Raw genomic sequence first — 16,604 nt, forward strand, 5'->3', positions numbered from 1 at the left:
GAGATGGTACTGGATGGGGGAGCAGGCATGGGAGTTGGTACTGGAGGGGAAGCAGGGCTGGGAGTTGGTACTGAAGGGGAAGCAGGTTTGGGAGTTAAGGCTGGAGGGGAAGCAGGGCTGGGAGTTGGTACTGGAGGGGAAGCAGGGCTGGGAGTTGGTACTGGAGGGGGAGCAGGGCTGGGAGTTGGTACTGGAGGGGTAGCAGGGCTGGGAGATGGTACTGGAGGGGAAGCAGGTTTGGGAGTTAAGATTGGAGGGGAAGCAAGGCTAGGAGTTGGTACTGGAAGGGAGGCAGGGCTGGGAGTTGGTACTGGAAGGGAAGCAGGGCTGGGAGATGGTACTGGAGGGGAAGCAGGGCTGGGAGTTGGTACTGAAGGGGAAGCAGGGCTGGGAGTTGGTACTGGAGGGGAAGCAGGGCTGGGAGATGGTACTGGAGGGGAAGCAGGACTGGGAGATGGTACTGGAGGGGGAGCAGGGATGGAAGTTGGGACTGGAGGGGAAGCAGGGCTGGGAGTTGGTACTGGAGGGGAAGCAGGGCTGGGAGTTGGTACTGGAGGGGAAGCAGGGCTGGGAGTTGGTACTGGAGGGGAAGCAGGGCTGGGAGTTGGTACTGGGGGGAAGCAGGGCTGGGAGATGGTACTGGAGGGGAAGCAGGTCTGGGAGTTGGTACTGGAGGGGAAACAGGGCTGGGAGATGGTACTGGAGGGGAAGCAGGGCTGGGAGTTGCTACTGGAGGGGAAGCAGGGCTGGGAGTTGGTACTGGAGGGGAAGCAGGGCTGGGAGATGGTACTGGAGGGGAAGCAGGGATGGGAGTTGGGACTGGAGGGGAAGCAGGGCTGGGAGTTGGTACTGGAGGGGAAGGAGGGCTGGGAGTTGGTACTGGAGGGGAAGCAGGGCTTGGAGTTGGTACTGGAGGGGAAGCAGGGCTGGGAGTTGGTACTGGAGGGGAAGCAGGGTTGGGAGATGGTACTGGAGGGGAAGCAGGGCTGGGAGTTGCTACTGGAGGGGAAGCAGGGCTGGCAGTTGGTACTGGAGGGGAAGCAGGGCTGGGAGATGGTAATGGAGGGGGAGCAGGGATGGGAGTTGGGACTGGAGGGGAACCAGGGCTGGGAGTTGGTACTGGAGGGGAAGCAGGGCTGGGAGATGGTACTGGAGTGGGGAGCAGGCATGGGAGTTGCTACTGGAGGGGAAGCAGGGCTGGGAGTTGGTACTGGGGGGAAGCAGGGCTGGGAGTTGGTACTGGAGGGGAAGCAGGGCTGGGAGATGGTACTGGAGGGGAAGCAGGGCTGGGAATTGGTACTGAAGGGGAAGCAGGGCTGGGAGCTGGTACTGGAGGGGAAGCAGGGCTCGGAGTTGCTACTGGAGGGGAAGCAGGGCTGGGAGTTGGTACTGGAGGGGAAGCAGTGCTGGGATATGGTACTGGAGGGGGAGCAGGGATGGGAGTTGGGACTGGAGGGGAAGCAGGGCTGGGAGTTGGTACTGGAGGGGAAGCAGGGCTGGGAGATGGTACTGGAGGGGAAGCAGGGCTGTTAGTTGCTACTGGAGGGGAAGCAGGGCTGGGAGTTGGTACTGGAGGGGAAGCAGGCTGGGAGATGGTACTGTAGGGGGAGCAGGGATGGGAGTTGGGACTGGAGGGGAAGCAGGGCTGGGGGTTGGTACTGGAAGGGAAGCAGCGCTGGGAGTTGGTACTGGAGGGGAAGCAGGGCTGGGAGTTGGTACTGGAGGGGAAGCAGGGCTGGGAGTTGGTACTGGAGGGGAAGCAGGGCTGGGAGATGGTACTGGAGGGGAAGCAGGGCTGGGAGTTGGTACTGGAGGGGAAGAAGGGCTGGGAGATGGTACTGGAGGGGAAGCAGGGCTGGGAGTTGCTACTGGAGGGGAAGCAGGGCTGGGAGTTGGTACTGGAGGGCAAGCAGGGCTGGGAGATGGTACTGGAGGGGGAGCAGGGATGGGAGTTGGGACTGGAGGGGAAGCAGGGCTGGGAGTTGGTAATGGAGGGGAAGGGGGGCTGGGAGTTGGTACTGGAGGGGAAGCAGGGCTGGGAGTTGGTACTGGAGGGGAAGCAGGGCTGGGGGTTGGTACTGGAGGGGGAGCAGGGATGGGAGTTGCGACTGGAGGGGAAGCAGGGCTGGCAGTTGGTACTGGAGGGGAAGCAGGGCTGGGAGATGGTACTGGAGGGGGAGCAGGGATGGGAGTTGGGACTGGAGGGGAAGCAGGGCTGAGAGTTGGTACTGGAGGGGAAGCAGGGCTGGGAGATGGTACTGGAGGGGGGAGCAGGCATGGGAGTTGGTACTGGAGGGGAAGCAGGGCTGGGAGTTGGTACTGAAGGGGAAGCAGGTTTGGGAGTTAAGACTGGAGGGGAAGCAGGGCTGGGAGATGGTACTGGAGGGGAAGCAGGGCTGGGAGTTGGTACTGGAGGGGTAGCAGGGCTGGGAGATGGTACTGGAGGGGAAGCAGGGCTGGGAGATGGTACTGGAGGGGAAGCAGGTTTGGGAGTTAAGATTGGAGGGGAAGCAAGGCTAGGAGTTGGTACTGGAAGGGAAGCAGGGCAGGGAGGTGGTACTGGAGGGGAAGCAGGGCTGGGAGATGGTACTGGAGGGGAAGCAGGGCTGGGAGTTGGTACTGAAGGGGAAGCAGGGCTGGGAGTTGGTACTGGAGGGGAAGCAGGGCTGGGAGATGGTACTGGAGGGGAAGCAGGGCTGGGAGTTGCTACTGGAGGGGAAGCAGGGCTGGGAGTTGGTACTGGAGGGGAAGCAGGGCTGGGAGATGGTACTGGAGGGGAAGCAGGGCTGGGAGTTGGTACTGGAGGGGAAGCAGGGCTGGGAGTTGGTACTGGAGGGGAAGCAGGGCTGGGAGTTGGTACTGGAGGGGAAGCAGGGCTGGGAGATGGTACTGGAGGGGAAGCAGGGCTGGGAGATGGTACCGGAGGGGAAGCAGGGCTGGGAGATGGTACTGGAGGGGAAGCAGGGCTGGGAGTTGTTACTGGAGGGGAAGCAGGGCTGGGAGTTGGTACTGGAGGGGAAGCAGGGCTGGGAGATGGTACTGGAGGGGGAGCAGGGATGGGAGTTGGGACTGGAGGGGAAGCAGGGCTGGGAGTTGGTATTGGAGGGGAAGCAGTGCTGGGAGTTGGTACTGGAGGGGAAGCAGGGCTGGAAGTTGGTACTGGAGGGGAAGCAGGGCTGGGAGTTGGTACTGGAGGGGAAGCAGGGCTGGGAGATGGTACTGGAGGGGGAGCAGGGATGGGAGTTGGGACTGGAGGGGAAGCAGGGCTGGGAGTTGGTACTGGAGGGGAAGCAGGGCTGGGAGATGGTACTGGAGGGGGGAGCAGGCATGAGAGTTGGTACTGGAGGGGAAGCAGGGCTGGGAGTTGGTACTGGAGGGGAAGCAGGTTTGGGAGTTAAGATTGGAGGGAAGCAGGGCTAGGAGTTGGTACTGGAGGGGAAGCAGGGCTGGGATTTGGTACAAACAATGAATGTCCGCGTATGTGAATTATAATAAAAACATGAAATAAATGTCACAAACCACATACATTGTTCCTTTGAGTGAACTCCTGAACTTCGTTGATATCCACGTACTGATAGCCCACTATAACATCAATTGGTTTATGTACAGTTAGTGAACTGAGGACATTGGGAACACACTGAGATACCTTCCGTTGGTCACATAATACGTACCAAGAGAAGCAAGACCAGAGCCAGGACATTTGGCATTGCCTAGTTTCACACAGCACTCATAACTGAGGCACCCTCAATGTAAAAGACTCACAAAGATGGAATAATACATTACCATTTCATGTTCTGTGATGGAAACACCAGGGGATTTCGGGGATACTGGAATCAAAGCAGCAGCCTCTTCTGTGGCATTCCTCTGAGCTGATGGTTGGAAAACCACATTCTTTTCTTTCTCTTGGTTTCATTAAACATTTACGCAGAACTGACAAAAAGCAAAATATGTGTACACATTAAAAAATGTTGCGTTGCATTTGTACGAAGACATATAAAGTGTCAATTACCAGGTTCTAGGGCGGGTTCATCAGTAACTTCCCAGAAGTCCAGACAAAAGTGAGCCTGAGCAAAGCTAGCGCCTTTCAAGGGTGCTAAAGGTGACCTTTGCTAATGTTTCTGAAAAGTTCCCTTTGGTGAATGGGTGCGCACAGCAGTACAAATTCCATACCACGGTACAATATGGAGGGACTGGAACCACCCAAATGCCAGTCTAGCCACAGAATAACACTTAACATGCTTTCATCATAAATAACCAGAACCAAATGACATCCTACAGTTAGAAACAGCTAAAGTGGCAGCAACAAAATGTCAGCCTCGCAAAGTAATAACCCTTATCATGCTTGATTTATCATAAATGCCCAGTAATAAATGTTATAACACAGTACAAAATAGCAAGACTGCACCAAATACCACTGTAGCCACCTAATAACACTTATCATGCTTGCTTTATCATAAATGCCATGCAAGAGGAAGGACATGTAACCAGACTGGCAGCAGCAATGCAGTCCAGTCTAGACAATTAACAAAACTTGTCATGCCAACATAGTGACTGTTTTTATATGGCTAGACAGGAGTGAGTTGCTCTCCTCCCTGCCACCCCTACAGCTGCTTCCCTCCTCTGTACCCCTCTGTATCCTGCTCACATTATAATGTTTAATTATCTGGACAATTGCTCACGTGTCTTAGAACAGATCTTCGAGAAATGTCCCCTTCCTCCTTATGCAACACTGAATTGGGCACGCTACTGGAGTAGGCATTATCAACATACCATGTGCTATGGAATAGTAGCACCAGATCTCCTCCGGGTGGCTTGAATCATAGCAACAGCCTCGCGATAAGCACTCCTCGGCCGCGATGCCTCGGAACCCGCAGTCCGTTCTTTGTTTCGGTTGCAGGGCACATTGCCTTTTATCTGTTAAAGGAAGGACAGAAGAAGCTTTATCTACGCTTCACAACAACCCACAACGGTTACTCGTGCTTCTAAAAAAGGGACGCACCAGATTCAACAGATACATAGAAATGTAACATGTGTATTGTAAATCGTCACTGATATGGGCTGGCTGATTGTCTGACTCTCCTTTCATAATGTCAACCTCTGTGTTTCTATCGGCGCCAACATGCGGGCAACGAAGGAAGATACACGCAGTCATCAATGTTTTCTTCATTCACAAAATGTTGCAATTTTCTTGGATGATATTTCAGGGCAGAGCGGCAAACACTTTGACAGTATGCAGTATTATGAAAAACATAAAGAAATATGCCAGTCTCAGTGACCCAACATAACGTTCATGTATTAAGCGACCTGATATTGTTTTTAAATACTTGTGCATGAGGTTGGCCAAATAGCATTTCATGATGGTATTTGTTGATAGTACTGCACATTGCAAAAAGCAGGATTTATCTAAGATCTACGCTTGCATTTGATTAGTTTTGTTCCCCAGTGTGCATGTCCAATGGGCTATGCAAGGTTGGGGGTGTTTTGCTTACCAAGCCCTGCATGCCCATTAGGGAGCAGGCTGGGGAATTCCACCTCTGAATGAGTGTATGGGGCAATCCTGCGCCTCCCTGCACACTCAGGCGGCCTGGGGTAGTGCATCAGAAGCACGCCAGCTTGAACCAACTAAGTGTTCTTTGTATCCTGGTTTCTGTTCATGCTGCGGGAGCCGGATTTCTTTTGGGAGGCACTGTTGGTAAGCAGTATACAGACGGGGCAGAAGGTAAGATTAAGAGGTGTACTTTAATGTATGTGTGTTTGTGTATATGTAAGTAAGCGAGAGTGAATGAGCGAATGAATGCTCTGTGTGAATGACCAGGTATCTGAATGTTGCTTTTTTGCGTGCTTGTGTTTGTACTGGCAGGTGTTTTTTCCCGGTGTTCGTGCAGGGGTGAGGGGGATTGAGAGGGACTTCAACATGGCATTTTTAATGGGCATCTATTAATAAGCAAGCATGCATGTTTTTACAACTGGCCTACCTTGGTGCAGCCAGCATGGACATGTTTTCATATTGTGGCATGGTATTTTTAATGGAAAAGCTAACAGGGATATGTTCTTACATGGGGATACTGCCATATTTTGCCAGAACCAGCATTGAAATGTGTTATTATGATATCATTAACGGCATTATGTACATAGCAATCATGAGTTTGTTCTTACATGGAATACTTGTATATATTGGTGCAGGCAGCATGGAAATGTATTGGCACAGCCAGGGTGAAGATGCTTTTATAGTGGCATGTATTGGGGACAAAGGCATCATGAATATGCTTTGAGAAAGCCTCCTGCGCACTGTTGGTTACTTGCATCGACTTGATTTTTTCATGAGTGACCCTACAATTTCAATTTCAAACTGTCTTTTTATGCCATTTTTATAGAACGTGTGATGTAAAAGGCACAATATTAAACCATTATTTAAAATAAAATCTCGGCGACGGTGGGGCTGGGGTGGTGGGGGTCCCAGTCTGCCATTGGTTGGTTTAGGATCCTTTGCTCTGCTTTGTCACTTTGACATATTGTGGGAAATATTTAAGCCCCTCCAATTTAAATATTCACCAGCCGCCACTGGGTATAACAATCAGTATACACATAAAAAGCGAACTAAAGCCTTTAAGGGTGGCTTTAAGGTAGAATGGCCCGTCTAAAAGAAGATAATAGCCGCACAGACAGGATTAATACAAGTACCCCCCACTCCCAACAGACACAGGGGCCGAAACATATGTCGACCATCTCTGAGGCCTGACTCAAGAGCCTCATTCACCTTGGAGTCCAGACTCTCGGGGTCTCTAACAAAACATTTTCTTAGGACTCTTTGTATGACTTTGTCTTCTAATGTCACTATCTAAAAATAAGAAGTGTCCTGAAGAATAAGGCGTCTGCCTGTTTTTTGCTCTGCATGACCAATTGAAAAACACCATGTGCGTTGTACAAGAATGTAAGCCACGTACTAACCCTACCAGAAATACATGACTCTGATGTACAAAAAGAAGTCAAACAGTACTTTTTTGGTTTATAATCTATAATCAAATAAATCTGTTTTTTACCCACGTTTTGTTTTAAGAATTGAGTAAATACATTTTGAAATAACTGTTGTTATACAGTGATAAATTATAATTATACACAGTATAAAGGTGTTGGCTGATACCAGTAGAGTGGACGAAGGGAGGGGTAACCAATTCACTTCTTTTTTGTACATACTTTATAATCTTCCCACAGTTGTACTGGTCCCCCGATAACATAAATAGGGAAGTACCCAATTAGAGACTGCTAGTACCAAACACATACACACCCTACATTGCACATCATAGGACCTTTTCCCCGTGTTACTGGGGGCTCTGGTCAAGTCCTAGGCATTAGCTTTAATTTAGTCAACTCTCTTCATTTAAAATGACCCAAAACTACATCTCCCAAAATACATCTGATGGAACGATGAAAGATCAGGACTGGGGCACGGTGCCCCTGATGACATGGAGTGTTCAGGTAAGCTTTCAGATAAACCAAGTCACGACCATATAAAACTCTTTAAGAAACTCCAAATACCTACTTAACAAATATTTTACTAGCCATGTGAGAATGAGGTCAAACATAGTAGCAAAATAATCTGTGCAATACTTTGTAACTCGATCTGCTAAAAGAAAAGTGTCCAGAAGTTGAGAGAATCGCCATCTGGGTTGAACCAATATCATCAAAGACAATTGCCTGAACACCAACCTAGCTAGCCACAACAACTGCAAGCTTAAGGGAGATGTTCCCCTCTAGGAACCAGACCACTGGAAGGCTTGAAAATGAAGCGGCACTCAAAGACTAAACCAGGAAACAGGCCTTCTCTTGCTATGCCCCAGCCTATGGAACACCACCCCTGTCTCAATCAGGGCCACTCCACTGCTCCTGCAGTTCAGAAAGGAACTTAAGAAAGTGCTCTTCAGGCAATGTCTAGGGGGTCACTCAGGACCCTCTACTCCTAGCTGCGTACAGCCCATTGGTGTGGGATATCCAAGATACTATAACATGTAACCTCCCCTTCCATCAACCTCTCTTAACCACACATTACTGGTACCAGGCTATGTTGCTTTGTACTAAATACCCCCAAATACAAATATACATAAGAGCATATATAAAGATAATAATAAAGGTTTCCCAAAGAAACACTTCCCTGTTCTGATACATCTATGAACATCTAACTACAGAAATAAGAATCCCTGGAAAGGTCCACACATCAAATTACTAAACGATTTTACAACCAAAACTAGTAAAAGCCTGACTAGATCCAAAAGCCTTAGAATAATGGATACAATAAAAAAGGAAAAGCTCTGAGCATTTGCTTCAACGTTACTGCAGGAATATATGTGTGTCCGCATTGGTTCTTAAACCATATGGCCACCAGTGTTGCATTTATTTGGAATACACATTTTCGATCTGAAGCAGTCATTGTACAATGAGCACAGTTAGAGGAGTTCCCAAATGCAGTTGTGATGTAATGCAATATCTTGAAGAGCACAGTCTTTGCTAATGTGGTTGCCTCTTTGCACAATGTTCTGTAAGAGATGAGGGAAGTTAGCGAGAGGAGAGGGAGTGGCAAAATGCAAAACCTAATGTGTTGATGAAGGAGGATTGGAAGAACTGGTTTCTCCTGTGCTGATCTGTCTCTAGGTGGGTAGTGATCAAGGCCCTTTGGGTATGCGTATTCGGGATGGGCTCCCAAGCGAGGGCATCTTGTCTGGGTCATTCCTAGTGAGGTCTGCCCTCATAGTGAGGATGGGCTTGGGAATTGCTGGAGGACTGTAGGGGGTAGGTTGGTCGGAGAAGTGTAGCGTTTGGGTGTCGCTGGTCTGAGGCAGGTCAAGGAGAAGTAGCAGGCATCTCGGGATGGGGATAGGGAGCTGATGTGTATAATGTAAGGTGGAAAGTGGAATGGTGAGCGTGTTAGTTAGGGGGAGGGATTGTCAAACGCAGGTCCTATACTCATGGGGGCTTGCTAGGTCAAAGAGTCTTGGCTAGAATAAGGTCTGCTTAGTTGTATTTATAGGAGGGGGAACCCAGGAACCAGTTGTCCCTTGTGCACTCAGTATGTGATGGTATAGAGGTACTGAACTGAGTAGTGTTCAGTCGCTTTGCAATCATAGAATGTGAGGTGTTCTGTGGTTCCAGAATGCAATTCTGGTATGTTTGTCCCTAGCCCATTGACCAGGCACCCCTGACGAATCTGATCGCTATGAGTTCGGTACTTTCTAAAGAAGGTTCCATCAGAGCCTATATACCATGCTCCTTGGAGACGTAGCGCCTATATACCTTGCTGCTTGGAGAAGAAACACCTATATACCTTGCTCCCTGGAGAAGTAGCGCCTATATACCTTGCTCCTTGGAGAAGTAGCACTTATATACCTTGCTGCTTGGAGAAGAAGCGCCTATATACCTTGCTCCTTGGAGAAGTAGCACCTATATATCTTTCTCCTAGGAGAAGAATCGCCTGTATACCTTGCTCCTTGGAGAAGTAGCGCCTATATATCTTTCTCCTTGGAGAAGAATCGCCTGTATACCTTGCTCCTTGGAGAAGTAGCACCAGATCACCTCCGGGATGCTGGAGTCGAAGCAGCAGCCCCTTGAGTTGCACTCCTTGGCACTGATCCCCTTGTAGCCGCACTCTCGTCGCTGGGTCGGTGTCAGCACACACTGGTTCTTATCTGTTTCAAACAAAGTACATTTGTAAATCTCTGAACAGGGAGGCCTGTGATTTCTGTAGCCATCTGTAAAGCCAGCAAAGGTCTGCTCCTCTCTTCATGCTTCTAACTGTTGCAAAGATGGTCCCCGACAGGCATCATTTAACCAATTGACAAACAAATAGCCTTCACATTGTTACCTTATTTTCAAGTAGCAAATTGCAAATTGCTACTGGGCAAATTGCACCTGGTCCAGAAAAAAAGAGAAACCAGCTATTGTGACTGGTTGCATTGAAAATGCGTGTCCGTAGTTTGCGCTGTAATGATGCGTGGTGCAGTCCCGCAGGCCTGCGACTTTACGGACCTCTGAGGGACTGGAGGAGGGGAAATGGCGACGCGAATGCAAATGACAGACACTCATCACACACCAACACGCACACACCAGCAAAGGCACGCGGGGATGCGGATTCCATAAGAAATGACACGCATTGGCTCTCGTAGGAATGTGTTCCGGTTCCTTCCTGCAGTAACTCAGATTGGGAACAAAGGCACCCGTTTTTAAAAATGTTTTCCCTGAAAGTGGTTCGTTTCTCCCAAACTTCACAGAAATATTGATAAAATATGCCTTTCCTCTTTTAACTTTCCGTCTTACATTTTTCTAGTAGTTTCCCCCCGTGATTTGTTTTTTTATGAATCAGGCCCACTTGCGCACACACATGTAGTGGGCGTGCATTGTGCATGATGTCGGCGTGATTCTGTGTGAATCGCCATGCACATGCAATTTCTATGAGGATGCAATCACAAATTCTGCCTGTAGCACTTTGCCTGCGCAAATGTGTTCATTTGTGAATTTGCCTGATTAATTCAGCTTTTCGCTTTGGTAAATACATTGGGATGATTCAAAAAGAAATACATGTGCACGCACAGAGTGCGGTAGTTGCAGTTTGCGTTGAGAACCACACGCTCTTCTTCCCTTTTAGATATTATCGGCTTCATTACAGGTTTGGCGGTATTTTGTGGTAAATGCTGCCAAACGAAGTTACCAAAATTACAAGTGGTGGTCGGGGGTGAAGTCCCCATCTTTTGGAGTCCATCAGACTCCATAGGGAGTTTGGCTGAATTACCGCTGCGGGTAATTCTGCTGGCAGTAAATCAGCTGATTTTTTAATTTTTGGGCAGAAAGGTGGAGGACTTACCTCCAGCATTGTGCTGGAAGAAAATCCTCCACCTCACCACCAAAGTTGTGGTATAACAGGGTGGTAATGCAGTGGCCCTTACCTCCAGCATTATGCTGGAGGTAAGCCCTTCCCCTTACCACTAAAGTTGTGGTATAACAGGCGGTAATGAAGTGGCCCTTACCTCCAGCATTATGCTGAAAACCCTCCCCCTTACCACCAAAGTTGTGGTATAACGGGGCAGTAATGCATTGGCCCTTACCTCCAGCATTATGCTGGAGGAAAGCCCTCCCCCTTACCACCAAAGTTGTGGTATAACAGGCGGTAATGCAGTGTCCCTTACCTCCAGCATCATACTGCAGGAAAATCCTACCCCCTTACCACCAATGTTGTAGTTTGCCGGTGAGGTAATGCAGCAGTAATACAGTGGCCCTTACCTCCAGCATTATGCTGCATGAAGGTCCTCTACCTCACCACCAAAGTTGTAGTACGGCAGTGCTGTAATGCTTTTTCCTGCACTGCCATACTCATAATGGGGCCCTTACCTCCAGCATTTTGATGGAGGAAAATTCTCCACCATACCACTAAATTTGTAGTACGGTGGTGCGGTAATGCAGCAGTAAGCTAGTGCTAACAGAGTTACAGCTGTCCTTTTTCCCCACCTAGATCTTCTCTGACCAGAACATTATGGAGATGCATTGTCTCCAAAATGGCTGACCCGTTCCTTATTAAGGCCCCCTTCAATGTGTGCTGAGAATGCATTGTATTTTCTTTGCAGGCATGCTACTTGGTACCGTTGAGCAGTCCATGTGGCTGAAATGTGGTGCCCGCCTACCGGGGGGCAGACACCACTGATTTTTGGGGAATCCTGGAACAGTTTATCTTGCGTTCCCCCTCTCCCCTTTCATGATACCCATGTAGGAACCTGTTCAAGATAAAAAGTCAGGCCCTGAAGTGTGGGCAGCACTGCAGGGCACTGGAGATCTGGCAGGAAGGTGGATAGGATTATTTCAGTCAGGTGACCTCTTTCCTGATGAAATCGCTGTTCAGCAGCTTTTTAAGAAAGAGGAGACCAAGGGGGGGGGGGAGTCAAGTGTAACAGACAGCCGAAAACAATTACATTTACAATGTCTATTCACCTGTGCTGTTAAGCTAAGAGGCAATGTCACTTTTATTAGGCTAAAGAATGTCACGCAGGTCATACACAGCAATTGTTTATGCAGACCAGGGGCCTGATTCACAGAGCGTTTTCCTATGGCATTGCGCCATTGAAAATAAGCATCTGTGAATCAGGCCCTTAGAGTAATTTCTGTGAATACCTAATGCCTTACGCAGTAGCCCTGGGGGCCACATGTCGCCATCTTGAATGTCGCATGAAAAAGAGCATAGGCCTGCCATCGTGTTCAATCATATGATGCCACTTCCTGTGATGTCATTGACCGGTCAAAGTATCAAATTGTGTCACTTTTACTACTACTATTATGGTAACATGGCACAAATGACCATGTACTGGAAACAATGAAAACAATCATTGCCAATGCCAATAGTTGTAGCTTTTGTGTAGACATTGGAAAGGCATTTGGCAGGCCCTGCCGTGATGGTGCTAACTGGTCATACATGGTAACTGCTAGAAAATGGTGCAAGCACCTGGATATATAATAGCAGTGATGGCAAATCCCAAAATAATGCATATACATAATCCAAAACGGATGGCTTTGCCTATACTTGTTTTTAACAGGACGTCAGTGAATGACACACATAGTGCTTATAAATCCAGTGACAGAGGGCAGACCTGGTGAAGACATGTTTATTACATGAGTAACACCATCACAGCTTCAACTAAGTCATTAACTCTCAGAAGACTGCTTTGAAAAATGCTGTCAGGCACTTCGAGCACAATTCTTGATGGTAAGGCTTAATAAAAAAAAAGGTAGCTCAAAGAGATCCCAGGAGCGTGTGTTTTGGGCGAAGAGGGGAAGGAAATGGCTGGGAATGGCCATATGGATTAGCATGGCAATAGGTAGTCAAAGGTAAATAGCCAAACAACACCTATAAACATTGTTTACCCCCTCACATGCCATCTTCCCCTAGCTGTACTCTATTGCAACAGTTTCGGCCTATAGGTGGTGGTGAAGCACCACCTTATAGCCAAAACTAAAAATGCTGAAATAACCACCTGGGCATGTGCTCCCCTACCTTGTATGCGGGAATAGTAGCACCAGTTCCCTCCAGGACTGCTGGAGTCGAAGCAGCACCCTCTTCTGTTGCACTCTTCAGCACTGATGCCACTGTAGCCACAATCTGTCCTCTGCTTGAGGCTCAGCGCGCACTGTTCAGTATCTGTTTAAAACAAAGCAAATTCCCCAAGCATTGAGCAAGCAAAGTATTCACATAGGCAACATTCCCCTGGAAAGAGTTTAGAGCAAGTTTACTACTCTGGAAAACAAACATACATTCAGAAGCAGCCAGCATTATGAGCCTGCTGAATGTGTTTGATTGTGAATAAGGCTCCTTTGTATGGTATCTAATTTTTCAACATTTCCACCTGTATTTAGCTATATATTTTCTTTTGTCATTTTATCTTTATTTATACACATTTATATTTGCTCTGTTAAAAAAAATTGCAACTAGCGTTTTTCTGCATATATTCAAATAAAAAATGTTGCCCTTTGATGCCTGTTATTGAAAGCTGTGTTTTTGGACATCAAGCCAAGATCCATTGTCACCTTAAAAACAAGGAGCTGCTCCTCATGTGGTTGTGCCCTTTAAACATTTTCAAAGAGCAACAAATAATGTGTTTAGCTTCTCCATTGGCCTGCAAGGAATAACTGCCAACCTGACGAGCTAATCAAGACTCAATCATTCTGCTTTTTTTATGTTTTTACAAGTAAAATAGAGTATTTTTTGTCTCTATTTATATGTAAAAATCAGTAAAAACAGAAAACTGGGAGCCATATTTATTTATTTTTAATTTATGTCAGTCTTAGTTTATTAAAACTTTTAGACAACTTTTTAAAAATGATACAGATATCAATGTTATCCATTAGCCTTAATACACAAAAAGAAGGAAAGAAAACTAAACAATTCATTAATATCAAATGAGCTATTCAAATATTGTCATATCGAAGTACATGTAGGAAATGCCAAAGCAGAGCAATTGTTGAATTATATACATTTTCACCTGAAACAGAACGAACAATAATCAAAAAGCAAATAAATGCTATAATTCATGAAGTTTGGTTTACGTTTAAAATTGTAGCCAAAAACTTTCCCCAAAGACACCTCAGAATAGAAAAATCGCCCAAATAAAGAAGCATGTAATTCATAAGTAGAAGCACAATTAATTAGGAGATGTTTAAGGTTTCTTTTGCAGACTGAAGCTTACACAATCTTCAATGCCTTTCGACTTTAAGGATATTTCGAATCAGACTCCATATCTGTAGAGTGCTGAGTACATTCAATTTAAAACCCATATAAAAGCGAAACCTTGGGTTCAGAAATGTCATGACATATTTAGACAAAAAATCATAGAACTTATGAATCTTTCCAAAATTCCAAACATAGTTTATAGCTCAAAATTGCTGCCTTATCCTTGCACCAATCGAATAAACCCCTTTTTTAAGAGCATCAGTATTGTCAATTAGGAGATTTCTGTCCAGATTTACATTAGCAAGCACAGTGTCAAACGATTTACATTAGCAAGCACAGTGTCACACTCATTAGTGAATTAGTTGAGAGTTGCACATCACAGTGTTCTCATAAGAACATGTCACTCAGAGAACTGAGAACCCAGTGGAGGATCCAAGATTTTCCTGAAAAGTTTCTGGTTTAGCCAGCAAATTTACGATCCCAAAGATTGTAAACACAATTTGTGCCGGATTAAGACAAAAAGCACAGATAAAGGCAAGCCTAATGTTTTTTTTTTCTTTTCCAGAAGCTGACTTCTACAGTATGTAATGTTACCCAATCAGGTGAATAAAACTCTAAACTATATACAATTGTTAGTAAAACCTTCCCTATGTAAAATCTTAAGGGAATAAGCGAAACGTATGGAATTAAAAGTACATCTTGTGCACTTGAGTGTACAGGGGTGCACGTTTTATCTCAGTTCTTGAACCAAAGTCATTCTTTCCTCTATCTATTTATTTATTTATTTGCCTATTTATGCATTTAAATAGAATTTTTGTTCAGCGATGGCCCTACTCAGAGGGTCTTGTTGCCCTTTACAAGGGCAACATATTTGGGTGGTAGATTGGGATAGACAAGCGGTAGCACAGAAGAGTAATTTAAGCACAATTCTCTTGGGTAAAGGAAGCTAGTGGAGCTGGGAAAGAGCTGTGGTTATGTGTAAATGTTTGGGAAGGTGGAGAATGTGAGCCTTGCTGCTGCGTTTTGTATGGCTTGCAGGGGGCCAGGGTAGTGCTGGGGGAGTCAAGTGAGGAGGCGTTACCATAGTCCAGATTGGACAGAACCAGTGCTTGGACTGCGGTGCAGAAGTTGTCAATGTGAAGGATGTGTCTTCTCTTGTGTAGGAGGTGCAGTTGTAGATTGCATGTTTTGGGGACAGCAGCTATGTGGGGTATGATGGGGCATATAGTGAAGCCAAGGGATTTGACAGGTGTGATGAGGGTTGTCTGTTGTGAGTTCTTTGACCCAGGGGGTGAGGTTGGATTTGTGCCTGGGGCAGATCAGAAGGCTTTTCGTTTTGGGAGGATTGAGCTTGAGGAAGTGGGTGGCCATCCCGGTGGTGATGGTGGAGATGGTGGAGAGACAGGTTTCGAATATGTGGAGTTGTGAAGGAGATGAGCAGTGGAAGTATATTTGTGTGTCACCTGTGTATTACGGACATTGTGTTTGCTAAGGGTCTGCCCAAGGAATTCTATATATAGGTTGAAGAAGAGAGAGTGGAGACGAGGAGGATCCTTGCCAGACCCCATTCTTGACAGGGGTGAGATTGATGAGGGGGCATGAAGACAACGTGTTTTCTGTCATTGAGAAAGGAGATGAACCAGTCGAGGATGGTGCCTGAGAGTTTCATCCTGTGGGAAAGGATGGTCAGTGGAATCAGAATGGTGTGGTTGATGGTGTACAAGGCTGCTGAGAGGACGAGGAGTAGGAGTAGGGATGTGTGCCCCATGGCTGTGATATTGTGGAAGTGAAGTGTAGAAGTATCTGTGCTGTGTACACGTTGAAGGCCAGATTGGGAGGGGTTGAGGAGGTTGTTTGTGGTGATGTGTTGTGGGAGTTGGGTTGTGATGAAGTGTCCATGATTCTGACGATTTATTGCAGGATAGGATGGTGTGGTAGTTTTTGAGGAGTGTGGGGTCAAGAGACGCTTTTTTAAGGAAGGGGAAGATTTCTCCAGTTTTGAGTGGAGAGTGGATAGCACCATTTGAGAGACAGGATCTGCATTTTCAAGTTAGTGTGCAGCCTTTCTTTGGTAGTAAGGGTCATGGGTGTGTCTCTGTCGATGGGGTAATAGGTGTCCCCTGTGGTGGCATGTGGGGGGTGGATGTGAGAGAACAGAGGCGAGGACTTGTCTGATGTGTATTTTAGAGTTCAAGTAGTCCATGTGGGAGTTGCATACTGAAGTGGATGCGGCTGTGGAAAGTGTGAATGATGATTTGGAGAAGAACTTGATGATGTCGAAAAGTGTATGTGTCCGATTGGTAGTATATTGGAGTTCTTGGAGTTAGTGTGTGGGTTTGGCATGGAATATGGCTGTTTTGTATTTGATGCAGCAGTGTTTGAATGGTGTCCTGGTGGTGGGACACTG

General features: G+C 47.0%; 1 protein-coding gene and 1 long non-coding RNA gene across 2 annotated transcripts in view; one reads left to right on the forward strand and one right to left on the reverse strand.

Moving 5' to 3' along the window:
- LOC138525781 (putative gastrointestinal growth factor xP4) overlaps positions 1 to 16,604 on the reverse strand; it is a 47,285-nt gene that overhangs the window by 6,900 nt on the left and 23,781 nt on the right. Inside the window, exons 3-6 of the mRNA XM_069635989.1 lie at positions 13,025 to 13,168; positions 9,534 to 9,677; positions 4,771 to 4,914; positions 3,784 to 3,930 (exon numbers count right to left, since the gene is read on the reverse strand). Of these exons, the coding sequence (XP_069492090.1) occupies positions 3,788 to 3,930; positions 4,771 to 4,914; positions 9,534 to 9,677; positions 13,025 to 13,168 (575 nt within the window). The 3' untranslated portion in view covers positions 3,784 to 3,787. The remainder of the gene's footprint in view (positions 1 to 3,783; positions 3,931 to 4,770; positions 4,915 to 9,533; positions 9,678 to 13,024; positions 13,169 to 16,604) is intronic.
- The window catches only part of LOC138525785 (uncharacterized), a 62,761-nt gene continuing 51,741 nt past the window's right edge, over positions 5,585 to 16,604 (forward strand). Inside the window, exons 1-2 of the long non-coding RNA XR_011283431.1 lie at positions 5,585 to 5,719; positions 14,763 to 14,799. This is a non-coding gene — a long non-coding RNA (uncharacterized lncRNA). The remainder of the gene's footprint in view (positions 5,720 to 14,762; positions 14,800 to 16,604) is intronic.

The sequence above is a fragment of the Ambystoma mexicanum genome, chromosome 7p (genome assembly GCF_040938575.1).
Source record: "Ambystoma mexicanum isolate Mex_15411 chromosome 7p, UKY_AmexF1_1, whole genome shotgun sequence".
NCBI lineage: Eukaryota > Metazoa > Chordata > Amphibia > Caudata > Ambystomatidae > Ambystoma > Ambystoma mexicanum.